Source organism: Centruroides vittatus, unplaced genomic scaffold (assembly GCF_030686945.1).
Source record: "Centruroides vittatus isolate TY-2023 unplaced genomic scaffold, ASM3068694v2 contig_2349, whole genome shotgun sequence".
Taxonomy (NCBI): domain Eukaryota; kingdom Metazoa; phylum Arthropoda; class Arachnida; order Scorpiones; family Buthidae; genus Centruroides; species Centruroides vittatus.
This window is the reverse complement of record NW_027121469.1, coordinates 34359-59919: the sequence shown is the minus strand read 5'-3', so window position 1 is coordinate 59919 and position 25561 is coordinate 34359. Positions and strand designations below refer to the sequence as shown.

The window sequence follows — 25561 nt, the reverse complement described above, 5'->3', positions numbered from 1 at the left end:
TTTAATTACAACTAGTAATGAAGTTTTTTCATTAAAAAAAATTATTCAATATTGCTTTAATTTCATTATTTTACAAAGTAATGAACTGATTTTTTAATCAATTTAATTAAGGGACTTAAAAAAATCAAATACTGATCAATTAAATTTAATGAGATTATAGACCTTTTCATTATTTTTTAACAGAAGAATTAATGTTCTAACATTTTTGGTTTTAATACAATTGCTGCAACTTTCACATTTTTTTTTTTTAATTTTAAAAATTGTTAAAACTAATATAATCAGAAATAGCATCTGACTGGAAACTAAATTCTATTTAATTCCAAAACTTTTTCTAAATTTTAAGTCAATGTTTTCTTTTGCATTCAAACATTACCATATTCATTAATTTAGAAATTTCATTTCATAAAATGTTAATAACTTTGCAATAATAATAATTTATTATATAGGGTAGATGTACCAGTTTTGGCCAGTGTAGTACCAGTTCTGGCCAGAAAACAAATTTAACTTAAAAATATAATCACAAATGAAACAAACTTTTATTGTTAACTGTGTGAACAGTTAACAATAAAAGTTTGTTTCATTGGACAGATTTGAATATGTGGTGATTATATTTTTAAGTTAAATTTGTTTTCTGGCCAGAACTGGTACACTGGCCAAAACTGGTACATCTACCCTAAATAAGAATTACAATTATATAGGAATTCCTCTCAATGTCTTCCTGATAGAACTTACTTCGATTTTTAAATAACCAAACTCCATTGAAAATATACACCTGAACATATAATTTTGGTTGATTTCATATTAGAAAATTTGTGTGTCATCATTAACAATGTGGAAAAAAATCTAAAGTTATATTCCAAACAAAACATTTGGAATGTAACTTGATTAGAATATTAAAAATCATATGTAGACATTTTGAAAGCACAGAGAATGTCAAAAAATGGAATGTATGACTCAAGGGGATGGCATGGTGTTAGGATCAACTATGATCAAACACTGAAGATATAGGAACAAGAAAATTAAAGTTGAAAATTGCACAATAACTTAAAACCTTTAGGCTTTCTATTATTCACAGTAACCAGTGGCTCACTGGGTGTGCCAGTTTCATAGTCATGAGACTGATATCAACAAGATTTGAAACACCAAATGTGATTTTTTTGTTTTATAAAATTCTAATTTTCAATAATACACCATCAACTGCCGTAAATCATCAGGCTATAACTTGGCACTAATAATAATAAACTACAAATAAATTTGGCCCTAGAGTATTAGGTTTAGTATTGTTTTTATGTATAAACTAATCTTCACTTTATTTTTGATATTTTTAAATTTATTATATTGTCAGTAAAAACTGTTTTATTTTTAGAAAACTATAAAGGTACAATAAACAGGGTAATAAAACAATAAAATTGATCTGTTTCAAGTAATAATTCAAATGTCAAAATCAATTAAGAAAGGCTACCTACAATATTTAAAAAAACAACATTTTTTGTATATTCGTGTACAGTACTCTGGCAACAGTCATTATTTAACTTAAATGTGTCTATAATTGCATCTTTGTTAATGAAAAAACGACTTCACAATACTCAGGCTAACACTGATAGCATAGAAATTTGTTCAACAAAAATCACTACATGACAATATTGCAAAATTACATTTAAAGAATGTTTGTATTTATTATGAAAGCATCCTTCAACATCTAGATCTAAATGCAGCTGAGGGTTCATCAATTTCAGAAGTTGCAAAGGCAGGAGGAGGAGACATTAAGCACACCAATATCTTCAAATGTGATATGGTAGGAATGATTCTCCACCAAATTAGTCGATGATGGAGAAGTGTTTTTAATCATTAATCAAGTTTGTTTTTCCAGTGAAATGTGTAAATCATGATCTTATTTTAAAAATGCTGCATTTATTCATTCAATGCAGCATTTTTATTCATTCAATGCTGCATTTATTTATTCAATGTGCACACAGCAGAAATGTTTGTTGTTTCACATGCTTCTATGACAATTATCCACAAAATTGTGCTTCCAAAGTGCAACAGATTGAATAAAACTGTCTTTTATTAACAAAATTGGTCTTGAATAACGATAATTTTATTTATATCTTATTGTCTTCCCAAGTAAATTATAAAATGCAGTAAATATTACATATGAATCCAATATGTACTTGAATATTTGAAATATATATAATAAATTTAAAAATACCAAGAATAAAGTGAAAAATATAGTGTGTATATACAGTAGAGAGTCGAAAATCGGAATCAATTGGGGACTGGGGTTGTTCCGATTAGTCATTTGTTCCGATTACCCATTATGTACGAAAAAATACATTAACCTGTCTGATGTTCAAATTTTTCTCCGTTGTGTGTCACTTCGTGTTGAATTTTCGTCGATTTTAAGCCCAACGAAAATTTTTATAATAATAATCGAGGCTATTGTATCGTTAAAAATTATTTCTGCATTTTGTACAAACAAAATAAATATATTGAAGAATATAAAAACATGAAAATTATACTTTAGATGTATATTTAGTATCAAAAACATTCGATTCAGCACAACACAGTCTGACTGAAAATCGTGCTGATTACCGGCGATTCCGATTACCAGTGTTCCAATTAACGACTCTACTGTATAGCATTGATACCAAGAACTGAAATACAAACCTCAACTATGAAACTGGCACACTTTCCCCCACCAAGCTCTGTAAATAAAAATTCTAAAAGGTTTTAAGTGATTGTGCAATTTTCAACTTTAATTTTCTCATTTAATTTTGAGTAGTGCACTTTACTGCTTGGCATATGTCAGTTGTTGGGGATGCACTACATCTTCACTGAGTTTGATCAAAATTGATGACTTAAATATCATTATCAAAGCTGGTGCAAGAGGAGGTACCATGGCATCTTACAAGAACACCTATAACAGAAGGCCTAAACATGCTTTAATGATGTCACTAATAATCAACCAATTCTCCAATTCCAAAAATGTCAGACATTGTTAACACACATTAATTTATTCTTTTTTTATTATAAATTTTTGTCTGTAGTTTTAAAAAATCCAGCAATGAGTTGCTTAATTTCCTGGCAACATTTGGTGGCACCATCTGTTATATTTTATTAAAACACTTTTTATATTTTTATCTATTATAAAATGGCAAAAAGTTTAATTCTGAGGATAGGGATGGGTTTTATAAAAAATTGTAAATGCTAATAACAAAATAAAATAGTCATTAAGTCTGACCATACTGGAGATCTGCACAACCCCCTTTATCTCCCCACACTTTTAATTACCAAAATTTAATAGAATCAATCCCTTTATTAAACAATCCTCCCTGCAAAATTTTAGAAATTTGACAAAAAGCTTCAAACAGGGTGAACATAATCATAACTCCCCCACACAAACATCCATACATACAGAAAAAAAACCAAATTTTTTTGCATTTCTCGACATTTCGAGGTGCTCCAAGTCTTAAAATGAAAAGTCTCAAGGAGTCATTTTTTGACTGATCACCATACTTTTCCTCTGTTATATATAACAGAGCCAGGAAAGTAAAACAAATGTCACTATTGTTATGTACTATTTATGGTGCCATTTTGTAAATATGATATTTGTAGTATGTGGATCATAGATACAGTAGAGAGTCGTTAATCGGAATCAATTGAAGACTGGGGTTGTTCAGATTAGTGATCTGTTCTGATTACGTACGAAAAAATACATTAACCTGTCCGATGTTCAAATTTTTCTCCGTTGCGTGTTGCTTCGTGTTGAATTTTCGTCGATTTTAAGCCTAACGAAAATTTTTTATAATAATCGAGGCTATCGTATCGTTAAAAATTATTTCTTCATTTTGTACAAACAAAATAAATATATTGAAGAACATAAAAACGTGAAAATTATACTTTAGAAGTAAATCTAGTATCAAAAACGTTCGATTCAGCACGACACAGTCCGACTGAAAATCGTTCCGATTACCGGGGTTCTGATTAATGACTCTCTACTGTATTACCGAATGCAAAGCATCTGTTTGATGATCAGAAGGTGAGTATCAAATTAGGATATAAAATAACTTTTATAAAATGTATTGTATTGTGTTTTATATACTTTTGAAATTAGTTGGGAGTTTTGGATTGGTAGTGTAATGCATAATAATTTTTCCCCTTTTAAAATAATAGAAAATAAATTCAGTTAACATTTTCTCCTAGAAAATCTGATTTTTAGAAATGGATTGATGCTGAGTAGAGGATCTCTCTAAATTACTTGAGAATGTGGTCAGTCATTTTTTTCTTATATTTTGCAATTCTCAGCTAATAAAAATCCACTGATTATTAGGACAGAAAAATGTATGTATGTATATATATATATAAAATTTTATTTCAATTGATTCTTAAGATTAATTTTAATTATAAAAAAATTAATAAATTTTAAAAAATACTTACTTTGTTTAGGATTCTGATCATTCTCTGTCTGAAAATCTCTTGATAAATTATCCATTTCTTTCTCATTTATTTGTTCCTGAAAGTAATTTATTAAGTTCTCTTTTATATTGTTAGTGTGTCAATAACTTTATAAATAAAATACCTGAGATGATTGGGAGTTTTTAGCAAATTTTCTATATTTAGGGCTCTCTGGAAAATCAACAGTTTCTGTTGTATAGTTATCAGGTAATATATCCATAAATTCATTTGTTTTTGCTGTCTCTCCGTATAATTCTTTACGTTGAACTTTTTCTGTACCCCTGAAAATGAAAGTTTGTTGTTTACCATAACATCACTTTACCAGAAAGAAAAAGCAATTACCTATCTTTGATAATTTCTGTTTCATTCAATAAATTATTTCCATCAACAATCATTTTATTTGCATGATTAGCAGATGAGTAAGTAGTACTATCTCCTACAATATTCTGGTTCATACTGTTAAAAACATGTTTTTAATGAATATTTAGTGATAAAAGTAATGTACAGGTCATTTCATCTATCTTGGTTGAGTAAAGCACAGTATTTAGTTGGGATCTGATGTTTCATAAAGTTCAAGAGTCCCTTTTTGGTAATGCACAATAACCTTGTTGTATAGAATTCAACAAACTTGGTTCTCTTCACTAAGTAACAGATTGACTCTTTTTACTGCACATTTTTACAGCCCAGTCAAGATTCACGAAATGAGCTGCACATAATACGACAATGATTGTACAGAGCTTATCTAAACTCCTATAACAAACTAATAGGGGTAATAGTAAAGATCAAAAGAAGTTTGGTCCTATGAACTGGGGGTAGATCAGATTTATTCAGGAGATACAGGAGATAAACATTTGGTATTGCTGTCCATTTTGCTGCCCTGTGTGTGTTGTGGGGGTAAGTAAAAAAAGGTACAGAAATTATCTGTGAAGTACAAATATCAAAGATGAAAATGTTTCAAAACATAATTCTTTTTTATGTTTTAAATCTTTACTAAACAGGTAGAGCTTTCGGAATAAGCAGAAGAAATATCAATTTTACAAAATTTTACAATGAGCATAATTTATTGTTGATTTTTAATAAATTATTTTGTTTTACAACATAAAGTAACTGTTTGGTCATACAATTGCATGTTTTGCACTGTTGATTTGCTAATAAATGTGAAAAAAATAAAAATCAAGTGCACATGTACAATACAAATGCATCTGTCAGTGGTGACCACATCAGAAATGAAAATGGAGAATTTTTTAAAAAACCACTGCTTACAGGTTATGTTCAAAATAACAGCAAACAACTTCATTGCATGCAATGCATCTTTGAACAATGTTATGGTACTGTGCATGCACAGGATAAGTCCTAGGTATCTTGGATTTCTGTTCTAACCACAAAAATCCATGCTATTAGTTCTTCAGCAGAGTTGACTAGCATCTCAGACTAGACTTACCTGGTTCCACAAAAGTTGACAGAGAAATGTGGTAACCATACCACAGGATTCCCATCATCCTGTCTCCAACTGTGTAGTTCAGATGATTTTGAACAACAGGACTGAAGTGTAGTGAGGCTCCATGTTAAACATCCAACATTGCTTGTGGTTTCAAGGGAATGTCTTCCAGAAGTTCTGGCAATGCTTCCCTCACTGTGTATGCACCAAAACAGGTATCCTAATGCTTCAAAGTCCAGCATTCAGGTTCTTGATATACCAGTTTCAATCTAAGTAAAATGATCAGTTTCATGCAACTGTAGACACATGCATGAGAATCCCTGTGCAATGAAACTGGATGATGTGGATAAGATTTGTGACAATCACTGGACAGTCCTCCCCATTGCTGCCATCATAAATTAAAAGCATAACTGACATTCTACATTAGTACAATGTATAGCAATCATGCATCTGACAGCTTAAGTGACAGTGTAACCCTTTCCTTAAATACTCTATGATGTCAATTATCTGCTAATAAATGCAAATGTTGGGATCTAACATTTTGTCCAGAGGTTCCATAACATCTACTTATGATCAGCAAAATGTTCACGCTTTACAGGGTAGTGAACAGGGAAGCACCACCAGATGTTTACCCCTATCTCCTAAAGAAGTCTTCAGCAGCACCAACTTGCTTGCATTGATCCTTACTATCACCCTTTTCAGTTTGTTATAGGAGTTTAGATATACTCTATATCTGTTATGTTTCCTTACACTTCCATACATACCAATTTTTCTATTTTATATCTTTGAAATTCAATATTTAAATTACTATATATTTAAAACATAATACAACTTATTGCATTCATAACTATAATAAAATCCAAACTTCTTATAATTAAATTTAATTTTTTTTAAGCTAATTTAATAAAAATATACTAAAAATAAAAATTTTCTTCATTTAGAACTATTTCTAGAGAAAAATTATTTTAAAAATACATAATTATACAGTCATGTCTATATTTGTTTGAGAAGAAAGAATTCATTATTATGAATTTACAGTAGAGATCTACCAGCAAAATATTCTACTTAGAAGTTTTTATTCAATCTTTTATCTATGCATATAAAGTAATAGATTTAACATAGCCTAATGATTTGAATTATTACATTAATATTTTGTTTTTGATATCTTCTTGAATGAAAACAACAAAAAATTATTCTAAAAATCTAACTTGAAATCAACATTTGAGAAATAATTAGTTAATTGGATGAAAACAAGGAAAAAACTAGTTAATTATATATTAACTCAATAATTAATAATAAATAATTCAGTTGGTTGGTAAACTACTTTGAGATTTCATTAATTAATTGAAAATTCACATGATTAATAATGAATTTGACATCAGATAGTTACTAATTATCAGAAAGAATATTTAAATATAAAAATATTTGTATAAATCATTAAAAAATATTAGCAATAAAATCTCTAATTCTGTAACAAAATTGCAATTGATAAATATTAATTGATTATTTCTAATTAAATTTTTATTTTTAATTTCTAATTAAAAAGAAAAATTTTAATTCTGCATCAGGGCTGTGGAGTCCGAGTTGTAGTGTTTTGGTGTTTTAGTTGGAGTCAAAAATCCATCTACTCTGACTCCTTTTACTTTCCCAGCTTCTTATGTATATGAGGGCTGTACTGAAAGTTTGCGGCCTTGCCTATATGTGGCGCTGCAATCAATTTAATTTTTGGTGGGAATAATTCAGCTATCTTTACTAACGACACGATACCAATTTCCACTTGATTTGTCGTAAAGTTTTGCCACAACAGCTTAGCAGATAGTCAGTGTGCATGTGCTTTGTCAAAAATGGAGAAGACGGAGACTCGTGTGGTCATAAAATACCTGACAAAAAAAGGGTTGATCCTCATCTCAAATCAAAGCTGACATGGATGAAGTTTTGGGAGAGTCTGCTCCTTCGTACACCACTGTGAAAAAATGGACAGCCCTTTTTAAATCTGGCAGAGAGAGAGTGGAAGATGACCCTTGCAGCGGAAGGCCATCAACTGCTGTCACTGAAGAAAATATCGACAAAGTTTACAATTTGGTGTTAGCAGATCGCTGTTTGAAAACGTGTGCGATAGCTGAGACAACAGGCATCTCTGTCGACAGAGTGCACCACATCCTAACTGAAAATTTGGGTAAGACAAAGGTCTCAGCAAGGTGGGTGCTGCATCTGCTGACCACCAAGCAAAAACGTGTTTGCACTTTGATGTCAAAGGAGTGTTTGGACTTCTACCAGAAAAACCCACAGGATTTCTTGTCTCGGTTTGTAACTACTGACAAAACGTGGATTCACTACTACACTCCTGAAACAAAAAAAAACAGTCGAGGCAATGGAAAACCACAGTTTGCCACCACCAAAGAAGGCAAAGACAGGTTCCCAAAAGTGAGGCAAAGACAGTTTGATCAGCGAAGAAAGTGATAGCCTCGGTTTTTTGGGATGCTAAAGGCATCATCTTTATTGACTACCTAGAAAGAGGAAAGACCATTTCTATTACTGTGAACTTTTGGAAAAACTGAAGAAAGAAATCGAAGAAAAGAGGCCACACTTGAAGAAGAAAAAGGTTCAGTTCCACCATGATAATGCACCTGCACATTCCGTCAGAATCACTAAACAAAAGATAAACGAACTTCGCTTCCAATCAGTTTCACATCCACCGTACTCACCTGATTTGGCCCCCAGTGACTTCCACCTTTTTTCAAACCTAAAAAAATTTTTGGCTGAAAGAGATTCCACTCAAATGATGAAGTCATTTGTGGTCTGATCTCCAGTGTGGTCGGACTTAATATTTTACTTATTAGCATTCACAATTTTTTTATAAAAAACTCATCTCTACCCTCAAAATTAAGCTTGAGTTCTAATATGAGCGCAGACAGAAAAGGAAATCAAAAAGTACAAATTTAATGATGATTTTTACAATGCATTGGATAAAATAAACCACATTGACTGTTCTTCAAATTTGGATGTTAAAATGGTGATACTGCACTATCCAAACATTATCCAAGATACAGCATTGCTACCAACACAAGTTTCAGCAGAGCATTTATTTTCTGCTCTTAAGATTATTAAATCTGATTTAAGAACGTCCATGAATGCTGACTTAATAGAAATGATTCTTTTTTTAAAATATAATTCAATTTATAACAGAGATAAAAAATCAGTTAATCAACATGGAAAAATAAACAAACCTTTTTCTTTACCAGCCTAAGTGTTATATTTTTTATTCTTGACTTATATAAATATGCACATATATTAAACTAACCTACTATACACTTATATTATGTACATCATTTTTATTAGACTAATTTGTTTGTGTACAAATGTATTTACTATTTTTTTTTTTATACATACTTACCAAATACCATTGTCATCATCAAAGAAGTCAATAAATATGAATTTATATATTAAGTAGATGTGTCAAATTTTAATGTTTAATTTTTTTAAATACACTGATACCCCAGTTTTCGTAGATAATCCATCCAAAAACAATTGGCAAAATCAGAAACCGATGAAAACTGAGGCAATTATTTCCATATGAATCAATGTAAATCCAATTAATTCATTCTAGACACTCCAAAATACATACCAAAAACACATTTTATAAAGAATTAATATAGCGTTAAATACTAAAAGTAATAAGAAATTAATATAAAAAACTAAGTAGCATAAAGATAAAACCATTAAAATTAAAGATAAGTAGCATTAAGATGAAAGCAATGGAATTGTTTGGCTAGACACGCGGGGTAATGTCTTATCTTATAGAAGCTAGTTGGACATGGGCTTCTAGCCTATATCGACCTGTGGTAAAGTGTGACATAACTGTCACATAATAGTAGTTGTATGCATTTATGATGATCGTATCGAGGGGAATAATGCCTTCCAGGAAATCCATTTAAGGGTAACTGGCCCCAATTCAGGCATTACAGACGTGGAGAAAACCTGGAAAACTTCATATGGCCAGCCTGCCCTGGCAAAGTGCAAACCCACAACCAAACTCTCAGTGTTCAGGGAACAGAACCATTGAGCAATGGTGGGTCGTCATGGGGTAATGTTCACACGAGAAATAACGCCACACTGTGCCGGAAAACGCGTGGGTTGCCCTTTGTTTTCACAAAATTAGCAGTGAGGTCACTTGAGCATGCCAACGAAATCCAAGGCAATTGACGAAAACAGACAAATTTTTCACAAAAAAAAAATCTATGAAAACCAAAACCAACGAAAACCGAGGTATTACTGTAGTCTTTTATTTTGTATTTTTAAAAAGAGTAATCAGAATCATCATCATTATTACTTTCCTGACCATTATACAGTATAGGCCTATAACAAAGGAAGAGAATAACTCTGTCAAAAAAATAATTTCCCCAGATTTTTCCTCTTTTGGACTCTAGAAACCTTGAAACAAAAGTGCAAAAACATTCAGGGTTTTTTCTGTATGCATACGTTAGAATGTGTGGGGGGCATGATTTAATTCAATCACTTTGAAGTTTAATAACTCCTGTGTTAAACCATCTGACTCTGATTCAAAAATCACAGAAGTTAAGCTTCAAACAGGATGAATGAAGTTGTGCCAGAAGTCAGTCTAACATCCATACCTACAGAAAAACCCCCAAATCTTTTGTGTATTGACATTTCAAGGAGTCCTGAGTCCAAAAATGTAAAAAATTTTGGGGGGTTCATTTTTTGACTGATTGCTACACTTTCCCTCTGTTATATATAACAACCAGAAAAATAAAAATTATCAAATACATATTTATATATTGACTGTCATTACTTAGAGAAGTCTTAGCTCAGAATGTGAAACTTTTTTATTTCAATCTTTATTAAAACTATTATTGAAGTTTTATTCTGAGGGCATGTGATGATATCAGAATTCCCAGACCTATTTTGTTAACAAGCCTGGCCCTGATCGGAGTGGGATGGTAAGACAAAGTCAATAGATTTTTACAAAACTCTAATATCTAATATTTAATTCATTATTTAACAAATTATTTTGTTTAAAAATTGTTTAATACTAAACTTGTGGATATGTTTAAATCTTATGATTAGAATTCACATTTAAAGAATACAAGTTTAAAAACATAAATTTTGTAAAATCAAACATTTAGGTGTTTGTATCAAAAAACAATTTATATCAATAAATAATTTTATTATTATTACTGAAAATCTTCCTAATAGTACTTTCATCTGGAAATTTCTTTCCAATATATTTTTCAAGATAATTTTTAAACATAGGTTAATTCAGTTTCAACAACAAAATTCTTGCCCTGATAAATGTTTCAGCAGTACTAAGAAAAAAATTGATTCTTTGGAGAACTGACAACATTTTGCAAGGCCTGTCCAATAAACTATTGAAGTTTCTCTTATGGATTTGTTCTTATGTTTTGTACTTCCGATAGAGCTAGTGGAATTGAGTTGAGCACCACCTGTACGCAGGCAAAGAAAACTGCTTCGGAAAAACACGTGCGTCTTTGAATTGGATACGCATTGAAACGCAGTGCTTGTTTTTTTCCTGTGATAATGAACCACAACTTTCTGCCACACAAAACTTCAAAAAAAACTTGTGTAATCGGTTGGAGTGTTACCTATATTACTGCACCGCCAGGTACAAAGTTAACCAGTAATGTGAGATATTAATATCAATTTTTAAAAACATACTATCGATAATATGACATACATACGTGCAGAATCAATACATTAAATCAAAATGATCTACAGTCACTTCAAGTTATGACCACCTCAACTTACAATGAAAAAATTTCATTAAAAAATTTTTAAAATGTATCAATTTTTTATAGTTTTTGTCAAATATATATCGTATACATATATATCTTGCACACTTCTGGCGATTGATTGCAGAATCTTTAGTTTTGTTCTGCAGTTAGTTACCCTTTGAGTGTGCTTGTGTAAGATAGCTAACTGTTTTGTTGTTAAGTACAGTCACTTCTCAACTTACGTCCAAAGTTGCGGAACTAAACCCGTCATAAGCTGAGAAGTGATTGCATTGACTAATGCAGGCATTAATTTAACCATAAACTGCTGAATGTATATATATATTGTGGACTCCGCAATCACGTGGTTTGCGGGTATGAAAGAAAGTGGAAATGAATAGTCGGTAGAAGTGTATAGATAAACAAACAAAGGTTTATTAATTACACACACAAAAAATGGGGGATTGATCGCCTGATTTAAACAGGCAAACAGCGTTCTTAACAAAAATAAGGATGACAATAACACTATGATTACAACATTAATTAATCACGAGACTAAAACTAATACGCAAGTTAAACCTTAAAAAACTATACAAACATTTACAAGATGGTAGATACCGTTGCCGTATTTCGTGGGACACGTTGTTACGAAATGAGATTCTTCTCACTGGTTCTTGTTTTTTCTCTTCCTGATCGGCTGCTCTGCTTCGAATCCTTTCTCTCGTCTCTTCACCGCTCCAGATCCCCGATCCACAAAAAAGAAAAAATGCCTCGACACGTGGAAGTCACCCGTTTTTATTTCCCACCATCCGGGAGCTTTTTCTTTTCCTCCCACGTGATCCCCCAAATAGCCAATCAAAAACCGCGGCACAGCAATGACAACAACAGACGGTACGGTACACAACAAAATGGCTGTGCGTTACATCTAAAACCCGATACAAAAACATATACGCGACGCGACATAAACGAAAAAACAAACATATAAAATAGAACAATCGAACAAAAAAAAAAAATACATAAATATATACATATATTTAATAGCAGCGAAGCGCTACAATATTATTTTTAAATATATAGTTATAATATATAAATTTATAATTTATCAAATTCCTATTTATTAAAATATATATCGTAAACAAAACTCATACAGGATAAATTCATATATTGCAAGAATGCTACTATTTCTCAACAACAATCAAATGAACAAAATGTTGAAACAAAAGTAATAAAACATGAAACTTTAAAACTATCATATTGAAAAATCACTGGCAAGATCATCATCATCAGAATCTTACTCACTAGAATGTTTTTGTATGGTTGAAGCAGATGATGGTTTCCAAGTGTAACATTTTATCATTGTTGCTTTTAAGTAGCTCCTTTGCTAATAACAGTGCCTCACAGGAATCAGTAAGAACTCGATTTTGTAGTTTAGTTTTTATTAAATTTAATTCCAAAAAAATACGATCAACTGCTGCACTTGAATTAGGAAGCAATAAAAACATCTATTTACTGCGAAAGTAAGGTAAAAAAAATATAGAAATATAGAATAAAAATGAACGTTTTGAAAAGTACTAAATTGAAAGGAAAGGTATTAGGATTTCATGAATGGTACTAGGAAAACAGTGTTGGGGATCTTGGTACTAGAACAAGTAAAAAGATACTAAATTAGTACAGAAGTACTAGGTGGAACAACACTGGTGCTGCCTTTGTAGCCCTGATTCCGTTACCTGGCGTTGCCGCTAGAGGCGCCTTGATATAGTTTCGCCGTTCCTTCCACTAGCTCTATACATTGCTGGATCCTAGACTTTTCATGCTTTTCATCAACATTTATTGTCACATTGTAGACATCACTGAGTAAGTTTTCCATCAAAAATAAATTTTTTCATTTCTAAATTCTTGCAAAATCTCATGAAGTTTGTCTGCAGTCAACTTTGCCATTTTCCCACTCTCCAGTTCCTTCGCTAACGGGAATTATGAATTCTCTCTCTACAAAGCATCATCTGGTTTTAACAGTAGATTTGTGCTAAATATATATGGGGATAAGATGAGTAAAATTCCTAAACTATTAAGAAAATAAACAAGGAGGTGTAAAGGAGAGGCACACCAGAGGGACGACAATAACTGTTGAGAAAAACAGAAGTGATCATGGAAGACAAATGCAAGAATTAAGTTTTACCTATTTTGCTGGCAAATGGATCATAATTGTACTATTCCATCCTTCATTGTTCTATTCCCTACATATATGAAAGTTTTCAATTATGGATACTATCAAAAATATTCTAATTTTATAACTTGTTCTTTGTCAAAATAACTTTCAGGCCCACCTTCCATTTCCTTTGATACTATCCTAAGCTCTATGGACAAATATATGTAATTTTATAACATTTATAATGAAGAAAATCCCTAGTAAATTGCCTTTTAGTAACAATTTGTCAAATATTTCTATTTAATGTTTTTATTAGTTACAAACATCACGCCTTCAAATGAAACAATTCTCTAATTACATTAGAACCCAAGTTTCACTAAATTTTGACTTCTCTCACTAACCGTTAATCCCTCACTGAGCAAGGCATGAGTGCTTTGGCACTGGTAATATACAATTATATTTTTGGCCATTTTTGACAACTTTATCAGGACACCTGTTTATTTCATTTCTACATTACCAAGCTTCACAGTAAAGGCATGTAAGGAAGAAAATGCATGCTTCAAAATACTAGTAAAAATATTATTGATTGAATTTTCATAGCAAAATGCAAATTTACATGTAATAGATATTCCAAACCAGATGCGAGGCTAAAAGTGTTTAGATTTTCATAACTCCTGTAAACAAGTATAGATTTAAGTATTGCCTTCATTTCCCATAAAGTTGATACACACAACCCTTTAAAAGCTATCCATCAGGGAAACGGTGATAGGTAATGCACATTCTTGTCTTAGGTGGAAGAAGCATACTTCACAGGCATTGGTGCTACAGGTAAATTTAAAAGTGTACTAAAGCTTGACAGAAGATGTATTGAAGTTACAGAAGACATACTGCAAAGTGGAAAATTTAAATTAAAAACTATATATCTTTAGATCTGTTTAAAAAGTAAAAAGTGATAACTGAAAACAGATGTCAGTGTCACAAAATGTTACAATAAAAATTACATTTTATTCTAAATTTAACTGTTATTTTCCTATTCAATAAGTAACAAAATTTAATCTAAAAACTTCCAACACTATAAAATTTATATAATTAACTTAATTTAGATACTTTTGCTGCAAACAGCTAAATAACCATTTAATAAAATACAAAAATATGTATGTAGGCATCACTATAATTTTAAGTACTACCAAATTTGTACCAATTCAGCTATTTGTGTTACATAAAATATATTTATTTCTCCATTTTTATTTTTCTTACTTAAGTTATTTACCATTAGAAGTGGCATAACTTTAATTGATGAAAATAAAAGTACACTGTTTTAATGATACAAGTTTTATACAATCATTAATTTTAGATTTTGTACTAAAAACAGCTTTTCAAATAGTAGTACTGACAATTTTATAAAAATATATTGTACAATTATACTGAAATAGTAACACTGATTACAGGATCAATCCTGTGCTGTAGTCCATATAGTGTGCAACACTACAGACTACAACACAGGAATGAAGTAAAAATGTCTCAATATAAATAGATGAATTTATAACTGTGCATAAGCATAGACATTGTGCATATACATTCATCATACCATTTTTTTCCCTCCTGTTTGTTATAATTGGAATCGAAAATTTTCTCCACACACTACAGAGAGAACAAGTTTAGCTTGTTAGATACACTTATATTTTTTAATAGTATTCAGAAAATATAAGAAATAATAAAACAGTATAAATAATTAAAGGAATTTTAGTTTTTTAAAATGTATATATTGTTTCCAGACAAAATTACAATATTTAAATAACACACTTTTTATGTACTAATTAAATTTAATTTTATATTGATAAAAAAGTAAAAATTCAATTACAAATTGAACAGTTATAAATAAATATTGAAAAATGATAAATTTCATTATCTAATTTATAAAAATTTAACCTGTTACAGAAGCTGATGATAAATTTCATTGACCAATGAATCTGTCTTGGTCAATGAAATTTATCATAACATTAACAATTGTCTTTTCCCTTATCACCGAATTGCATGGTTCAAATTAAAATCTTGATGATCATTAATATTGGATTGATTTTTTGTTGTTAATCACAAAATAAGGGTGCATATTTGTCCTAATAGATATAAAAATGACAAGACAGTTTTTTAGCAATTTTAAAATTAATAAAAATTATACTGAAACTAAATAAATAAAACACAAATGTGCAAACAATGTTGTTTATATTACTTAAATAAAAAGTAATGAAAATTGGCTGATGAATTTATACATTAAAAAATGTGTATAAAAGACTAAAATGTCTTAATTTTTGCCATGTCGAATCACCAGGAACAACAGGAGGACATGGCAAAAATCAAGACATTTTAGTCTTTTATATGTATTTTTTAATGTGTAAATTCATCAGCCATTTTTTGATAGAAATTACGTATTTTTTAATTGTTTGGCTTGTCACCTGTAAACATTTTAAACTGTTTTGCATGTTTTTGCAGAGGTATAACCTCTAATAAATGGTTGTCTCTGCAATGGAAGACTTTCATGTCAAATTGCCTAGAACAATAATTAGTCTTTTATATGTATTTTTTTAATATAATATTACCTATTTTCTTTAATATTTGAAAGCTATTTAAAAATAAAAAAGGTTAATTATATTCAAATGTGACATTCAAAATATTTTAATTAAAATAATATAGTAATATTATTTAGTTAATGTAATGCTTTAAATAGATATTAAAATAAAGTCAATTTTATCTTAAAATTTTTTAATCATCAGTTAAGTTTAAATTACAATTTTGATTTTTATAGTGTGTTAATTTGCAGAATATAGAAATTTATTTTTAAAAATGTATACTTTATGCTAAATAAATAGAACAAAAATATAAACAAATTCAAGTTTAGTTATTAGTACTGTAATTTTTTCAGAATCTAAGCTATAGAAAAAGATTTAATGTGAATACTATACTTTATTCTGTATAATTTATTGCAGGGATAGGCAACCTTTTTTCTATGTAAGGGTCGCATTTCAAAACTTTTGAACTGACACAGGTTGGATACAAGAGAAAAGAGGGGGGGAAATGTCGGTAAATCACAATTCATTGCCAGATAGAATTCGGCATTGGTTTAGTATCTAGCTTTACAGTATATCAGGTTTAGCAATGTTGTTTATAAATCACAATTCTTTATTCATATATAATTATAAATTAGCATAGATATATATAGTTTAGCTTCTGGCAGATGTAAATGTAATACAGTGGGTGATAAGTTAACAAACAATCCATTCCAAGACTTTGTTTGCTATCCAAATTGTTTGTTAAACAATTATCGATTTACCACAGGTTTTTATGAGAATTTGATTAATTTGTTCTGGAGACCCCAAAAAATAAAAAATATATACTTTCTTACTACATTTATTTATATGTAATAATAAAAACACATATATACAGTCTTGCATTTTTATTAGTCATGTTTTTTTCTATTTGTGGGGGTTAAAGAATCTGTCAATTGCTTTTTTCTCTAGGATTTTTCAGAAGTAATTAATAGCATTGTAATTGTAAAGATCCCTAAGCCTATTAACATCAACCTGGTTTGGATGCCATTCTAAGACTTGTTCTCACATCCTCCCACTTCTTCAAAAGATCTTTAATAGACAATATCGGCATTAATCCTCTTTTTCAGAAGAAAATATATCTTATCTCACTGAGTTTCTTGGTGTTCTTCATTCAAGAGTTCTTGGCATTCTTCTGTCATCAGATCAGTTTCAGGTTCCATTATGAGCTCTTCAATGTTCTATATTTCTCAGATGTGATTTTTGTTACTCCTTTAGCTGCTTGAGTCTTCTTGATTATACAGTATCTTTCTTAGATAAGATTGAACTGCAGCCAACTGTAGACTTGTTCAAGCCATACTACCCAGCAACATCAGACATCATCTGTCCACTTTTTACCTTTGGTATTATACTCTCACCTTTCAAAAATAAAAATCAACGTAAAATTTAATGTGTGCCCACCCGACAATCTCACAAATACTATAAAAGAATTGTTTCTGTCAGAAAAATAAAAGACTGGAATTATGAGGGAGGATTTCAAAGTTCAGAGGAATACTATCCAGTCAGTAAATACCGGGTTGAGCGCCGATGTCTCCCCCATTCCGAAAAGTTCCAAATTGTTGCCTGGAGACAAGGGAAGACCAATAGGTATTCATTATTTTATATCACTTCTTGCGTTTGTTCTGTGAGGTGTTTGTTATCCAAACATAAAAATCTTTCACAAAAGTGTTCGTTATCTGATTTGTTCGTTAACCGAACTGTTCATTACCGATCACCCACTGTATATCTGAAATATTTTGTTAAATATTAGTCACTGCTAGTTTTAAATTAGATTCGATGTGTCTGTTAGCCAGTTTCTTGTTTTAATTTTTACTAGATTTATTGCAAGAAAAACTATTCACATACATAAGTTCTAGAAATAATGTTTGAATTTTTGCTGCATACTTCCTTAAGGTGAAAAACTGATATATTTATTCATATTTTATGCGACACGGGCCACAAAACATATTAATGCGAGCCGCAGGTTGCCCATTCCTGATTTATTGTATGAAATTCTGCTTTTATTAAAACAAGATAGAGAGCATTAGGAGTTATTAAACTAGTTTTTGTTTTCTTTAGAACTAAAAAATAGTATTTGTAAATATTTTTATCAGATGCTTATCTATGACTACAAAAATGAAATTAGTGGATTTAACTTCTAAGATTGATTTAAAGTTTTCTTTAAAGACAAATAATTCTAAGATTAGAATAAATTTTTATATTTACAATTTTTCTTGAAGTTGTTAGTTTTTTTCAGCCAAAATTTTATATCTAACATGAAATATTTTGCTCTGTTACAAATTTTGTGGTTCTAGTAAAAGAATGGTCAAAACGAGTACTTCCATATAATAAACTTATTATATATCTAAACAACTTTTGAAACATTTGGATTTAAATTCTTCTTTGAATAAAGTTCTCTATAATTAAATTAGCCTAACCTATCAAATTATTAATCTTAATCATTAGATATGATTTTTACCATTTTAGTAACAAACTTTAGATTGATTTCCATAGTTAAAACAGGCTCAGTAGAAAATTGGTAAACAGATTAGTCAAAAAAGTTGAAAAATTCTTTAAATATACAGTCATTGAGGGAAGTTGACACTTCCTTTAAAGACTTTGATGATTATTCATTTCCTCAGAAATCTGATAACTGTTTGTTGAAACAATTTAGTTCACTTTTTTCTTCTTTTGGAATAAATAGTTATTTTATCATTGCATTCATCATTAACTCTACTGCATACATTTATTTTAATAACTCACAAACAAATTCCAATTGGTAAAAAAATCCAGGATGAAAAATATTAAAATTCACAAATTTAGAAGAAACACAGTATTAATATATCTTCTCATTCCAGACTCCTCAAAAACATAAGTTCACACAACAAAGTTGACCTTTATATTGAGGCTGTTATGCAAACTTTTATTCCTGAGGTGTATGGAAGAAGCGGGGCTATTGATAAGGAGAAGCTGTGGATTTTACCTAGGCCCAGAAAAAACTTAGGGGACCAGTAGTAGTTTCTACTCCTATAAAGTTAAATGTTATTTTTACTAATGGAAATAAAAATCTTTAAGACAGAATGTTTATTAATAAAAAGCAATGTATTTCATTTGCTCAAAATAAAACACAGCAAAATGAGGATCTACCTCCTGCTCTACTCCCAGGCCTCTATACAAGCTCTTGACAGCAGTGGAAATGGAACAGGATATGAAGACATTAAAAATTTAGAAGAAACATTCAAAGTAAATTTTAATAATTATAAATTGAATTATTATGTTATAAAGAAAAGATCAGAAATGTAACAACAATACTATTGTTATTTACAAAATTTAAAATGAAAACTAGGTGTGTGTGCGTGTGTGTGTGTGTGTGTGTGTGTGTGTGTGTGTGTGTGTGTACACACATATATATACACACACACACACACACCTAATTTTCATTTAAATATAATATTTAATATTACAACATAAAATCAGTACTGTATCTATATATATAAATTTTAATCAATCAGTTTATATAAATATAAAATTTATTAAATCATCAGTAGGTTCATTTTCACTTTCATTTTAAAAATTTACTAATATAATTTCAGAACATGCAAAATTAGTCAAGTGAAACTTAATTAAATATAATTGGTTATAAAAACAACAGTGAATATGATAAAATGTATACATGTATGTGGTAGTGGTAGTTTTGTTTACACACACACACACTTACTTATCATAATCAGTAATGTTTTTAATGTATACATAGAGTTGATTGTCATCAAAAAAATAAATAAAAGCTATCATCTAAAAATTTAAACAACTTCTGAGAAGTTAATCACTACTCTGATAACAAATAACTAAATTTCTGACAAATTTGGAGAAAACTTACTGATTTCCTAAAGATCATCATTCAATACTTCAAATATATTATCAAATAGCTTTCTCTTTCCTAATCTTTAATTTGATAATATAAAATTACATTAGGTTAGTAACGAATTTTGTAAAGAATCAAATTTTATACAAGCTAACAGATTAAAAATTCATTTCAGAAAAATAATTGATATAATTAAATTCAACAATACCACTTGTATTACGTAAACATTTTGATCTTAATGAACAACTTTTAACTAGTAAAAAAAAATTAAAATTTATACAAATTAACTAGTAAAAAATACTTGATAATTTGGTTTATGTTAAATATTTTCCTTAATTTTAAATTAAAAATGGATATTAATGTAAATAAATTTAATTATAAATATATCTGCCATTTAAATTTTATTTGAAATCTGTTTTGAAATTAACATGAATGCCATGTCGAATTTTTACACACATTTTACTTCTGGAGTCAGTTTTCATTTAAAACACTTAATAAAAAATATAGTATATATTTAGATTTTACAACAAATTTAATATAGCCTTTTAATTTTATCATTTACAACTTTTTAAGTGTTAAAAATTAAAATTTAAAAACATTTAAGTGTTAAAAATTTTAATTTTTAGCTTTATTTTGTCTTTTTTCTAATAAAAATTTCGTTAGAGATTATTCATAATGCACTTTTTTTTTTTATTTGCTTTTAACTAGACAGATCCTAGACCTAAAAGCCTACTTTTTTTGTTTTGTTGTTATCTCACTATGACAAAACTGGAAAGACTACAAATTAAAAAAAGATTTTTCAACACTAATAAGACAGTATTTTCTTATTGTCAAAATAAATTTGACAAAACATCAATTTCAGTGGAGCAATTCTCAATTTTTTTTTATTTGTAATTACATTCATTTTTTCATTTGAATGGCATAATTAAGAAAAAGCTATTATCCAAATAATTTTGTTAGATGTTCTTTTTCATTATATTAACTTTCAAAATTAATTCTGAAGTTCATTTTCATCTGTCATTATGTAAAGACAACAAATCTTATAGAAAATCCATATCGCATTGAGAGACTTCTACATTTTGTAATTATTCAAACTGAAATGTTTAAAAGTATATAAAAAAAGTTATTGAACATTAAAAAAGTAACAACAAAACTAAAATATTTTACAAATAACACAGGGATACTGTTTCATTAAACTCAAATGATTTTATTTACACCATTTGTTTATCAATGAAAAAATTATTAAACTAAGATTGACAACATACTTTTGTTCATCATAAGTATTACAAAAAACCTCATACTTGTCAAAAACATTTATCTCTATTTAATATTGGGAAATTATTTATTTGGCAAGTCTGATACACAGAATTTCTATCAGATTACAATTTTGTAATATTTCTATCATTATCCACAATTTGGAATCAGATAAAAATAACCAACTAAAATTTATTTTACTTTCAGTTCACGATTGCTTATAAGTTATCTTTTGACTAATTCTCTTATGTAAGAAATACAGAAATTCAATGCACTAAATCTAACTCAAAATACCAGATATTAATCTAGAATCACCAAAGAAAAACCTCTAGTGAAATACATGAGAATTTAATGGACAACCAAATGTTTTCAACAGCTTTAAGCCATCATCCTCGGGTTAAGAACGACATTGAAAAGAGAATAAAAATTCAAACACCAATTTTGCAATAATAATTATAAATTACTAATAAATTTGGCACCTAGAGGGAGGCATTAGGTGCCAAATTTATTAGTAATTTGCTAAATTATAGCCCAATGGCTTATGGCAGTTATTGCAACATATAGGGTTTAGTAAAGCTGTTTATATTGAACGTCAATTTTTAAATAACGGCAAGACAGTCCAGTCGGATGTGGGCGTAGCGACACGGAACAGCAGAAAAATAGCGACGACAGCTCGAAGCCGCCAAAAATGTCTATTCGTCAAATTTTTGTGTATTTTACCAGTTTCGGTTTCTTTGGCATTTCCAGAAATTAAATATAACACTTCCAAAGTTCCCATAAACTTTTAATAAATATTTTCATTTAACATCTACTTCATTACCTTTCTGCATATTTATTGTGTATATAAACACAGCAAGTTTCTAGATATTAACTGTTATCTATAAATACAATAAATATCTAGAAATGTGAAGAACCTTTCCTAATATTGTTATGATTTTTTTACTGTTATATCAAATTAACATTCCTCAGATGAAGGGTGTAATTTAAATGTATACAAATCATAGGCTTAAGTGATTATAATATATATACCATTGATTTTATATAATTTAAAGAAAATTCCTTCTTAAATAGTGTAAAATAGAAGGATTTAATACGAATAAACTTACCTTTCGACATAAATTTTGTTTTTTTTTTTAATGTAGAAACATTTTCAGGTTTTGAAATCTGGAGAATCGAGTCACGAGCTCCTTTAATGCGTATCGACCTTCTCTTTCGATTAACCGATTTATATAAAAATTTTATAGATATAACGGGTATCGAATCATGTTAACGAGAAGAAAAAAAATAAAAAATTAATCGACCGTTAACTTCTTTTTCCGACATCGGTTTACAATTATCGTCTGCGACTCGGTTGTAGTTATCGCTTCAACTGCCAGATGGCGAGCAGAGTTGCGAAGGCGTTGCTATAGCGACGGAGGCGTTTTAACAATTTCGTAAAAGTACGCATGCGCTCTTTCTATTAAATTGCGTATAAATTCTCCACCTAGAATTTTTTTTTAAATATATATTTTTTTAATTAAATAATAATAAATTTTATTTTAAGCATTTTGTAGTAAAGTTATAGTAAAGCATTTTGTAGTAGAGTAAATTGTATATTTAATTTTTATACGTAAAAAAAAATTATTAAATTCGAATTGATAAGTATTAAAAGGAAATAAATTTTAAATTTTTTTTAAAAAATTGATGACGTATTTTAAATTTTTAAAAATGTCATAAGTACATTAGATGAATTATGTGGAGAATAATTCTTAAAAAATCATGAGAATGATTTATATTATATATAATCCTTCCTTTTCGTATAGAGAAAATCGTATAATTTTAACAATTATCAACGGCAGGTTAGTAAATTATTCGACATTGGATGCGCTCGACTGCATTATTAACAACCCACACAAAGTCAACTGTTACATTCTTTAAAAAAAAAAAAAAAACCAAAAATAAAAGATAAAATGTATATATAAAGCTTCACACCGATGTTAATCTAACAGACAAATACGAAGATATAAATTATCTTTTATATAAAGGATAATTTGATAATAAAATATAATATTCTGAAATTTAAACCACAAAATAATAAAATTATTTAGAAAAACAAAACGGCAAAACTTGCTTTCACCCACTTAAATAACTCCAAGTTCGTAGCCTTCGAGTCTTTATGCGAGTTTCAATATATTTAATTCTATCAAATTGAAAATGTTAAAAAACTTTTTTAAAAACTTCGTCGATTAGAAATTATTAATTAAAATTTTATAATTATCTTCTTGCATGATTATTATTAATTATCAAATGATAATTCATCCATAAAAAATAAACGTTATTAGTTTTGCATATTAAAAATGAACGTGGTTAATTATTTCCTCTTTGCGAAATGGATCTTCTAAGAAAATAACTAATTGCTAATTTTAACACGAAAATCATTATATTTATATATTAATAATATTATTATTAAAATACATATTTTTTACATCAAATATTTAATTTATAGCATTGAAGAATCAGATTCGAACCTTATCTGTACAGTACTTTCAATAGCTTTTTATGTCTTATCTGAGGCGCCTTTTTTTTTATGTTTAATGACTTGTCCCGATGTCGAATGACCTCATAACAACTCAGGCCCATCCATAACAATTTAAATTTAAGTCGCTGATAGCAACATTGTCCTTCAGAAGATACAGAAAATCTTTTACAATTCGATATGTTTTTGGATTTATTAATGGCATTGTCCATATAGGGAAGTATTATACCGTATATATTGATTGCATCCTATAAAACAATTTTGTTGGTAGCCGCCCTAAAGTTGGACAATGAACTCTTCAGTAACAATTAGTAGACAATGTAAGGTTAGAATCCGAATAGCTTGACTATTGATATTTAATTGCACTGGAAAACTTATCGGTAGAGCTAATTGAATTCTCAAATTAGGTTAAGAGATGCAAAAAATCGTGTCAAAATATTTCACATTATTTTTTAAATATTTAAAGAATAGTTGTTTTGTAATTAACTTTTTATTTATTTATTTTAATCACAATACCTTCTACATTTTAGATAATTTGGAAGATTTTTGAATTTAAATTATTAGAAAAATTCTATTAAAGTTAGATGAATTTTTTAGGTTAGCTCGACTTCGTATATCAATAAACGAGTGGGCTTTTATGTACGGGAGCGATATTCCAGTTTGTGCTATCCTAAGAGGTCACTCTCCTGAAGGAAAGTCAAATAAAATAAAATAATAAATAAATTTGTAGGTTTATAATCGATTATATTAACTCAATTATTCGTGAAGTTCCTCCGTAATATCGCATTTTGCAATTTAAAATTATATAATACAATTGAATTACAATTGATCCGAGATCAATTAAACTTCTAAATTATAAAAATTATAATGATTCTTTTCTAATTTTGATTTATTAAATTGTAAAGATTTCTTTTCTCAGACGTTTGACTTAATACATTACTAATTATGTAAATAGAACAGGAAAAAACAAAACGAGACCTTGCAAACCACGTTTCAGTACAACAGAGTAGAGGATTTCCGTTCTCAGCTTATGTTCTTCAGTTCTGTTATAATATGTACTTATTTTGTAAATTGACCTTAACATATTTTATTTAGTAGAATAATTTCTTAATAAAATTATTGCAAATTAAACTTTGGTCTATAATTTTGCCATATTTGAGAAATTCATACATTTTATATTGCCTGAATCAAAGATATTATCAGACAATATAAAATCTTCATAAAAAATTTTAAAATTTACTTTAAATGACTTATAAAAATAACCTAAAATTATATTTAAATTTTAAGAATACTGTAGTAGTTTTATAAATAGTTCATATATTAATCATAAGATGGCAATATGAAATTTTTAGTTTACTATTTCGTTGATTTTTAAAAATTCTTCACATTTTTTTTCAGAAATTTTGTAAATTTGTTGTCATTATTTTTAAATAATTATTCTACTTAATTATTTCATTTTCTTTTTATTAATTATGCTTTATTTATTTTTTCATCCTTTAATTGAAATATTGGTTAGTCTTTCATTAACTAATCAGTTTAGTTTCTAAAATGCTTAATAATAC

At 28.8% G+C, this 25561-nt stretch overlaps 1 protein-coding gene across 1 annotated transcript in view; it reads right to left on the bottom strand.

Moving 5' to 3' along the window:
* Positions 1–23648, bottom strand: part of LOC136971178 (uncharacterized) — a 41242-nt gene extending 17594 nt beyond the window's left edge. The window contains exons 1-4 of the mRNA XM_067265654.1: positions 23605–23648; positions 4798–4911; positions 4580–4736; positions 4438–4513 (exon numbers count right to left, since the gene is read on the bottom strand). Of these exons, the coding sequence (XP_067121755.1) occupies positions 4438–4513; positions 4580–4736; positions 4798–4910 (346 nt within the window). The 5' untranslated portion in view covers position 4911; positions 23605–23648. The remainder of the gene's footprint in view (positions 1–4437; positions 4514–4579; positions 4737–4797; positions 4912–23604) is intronic.
* Between the last annotated feature and the right edge of the window lie 1913 nt (positions 23649–25561).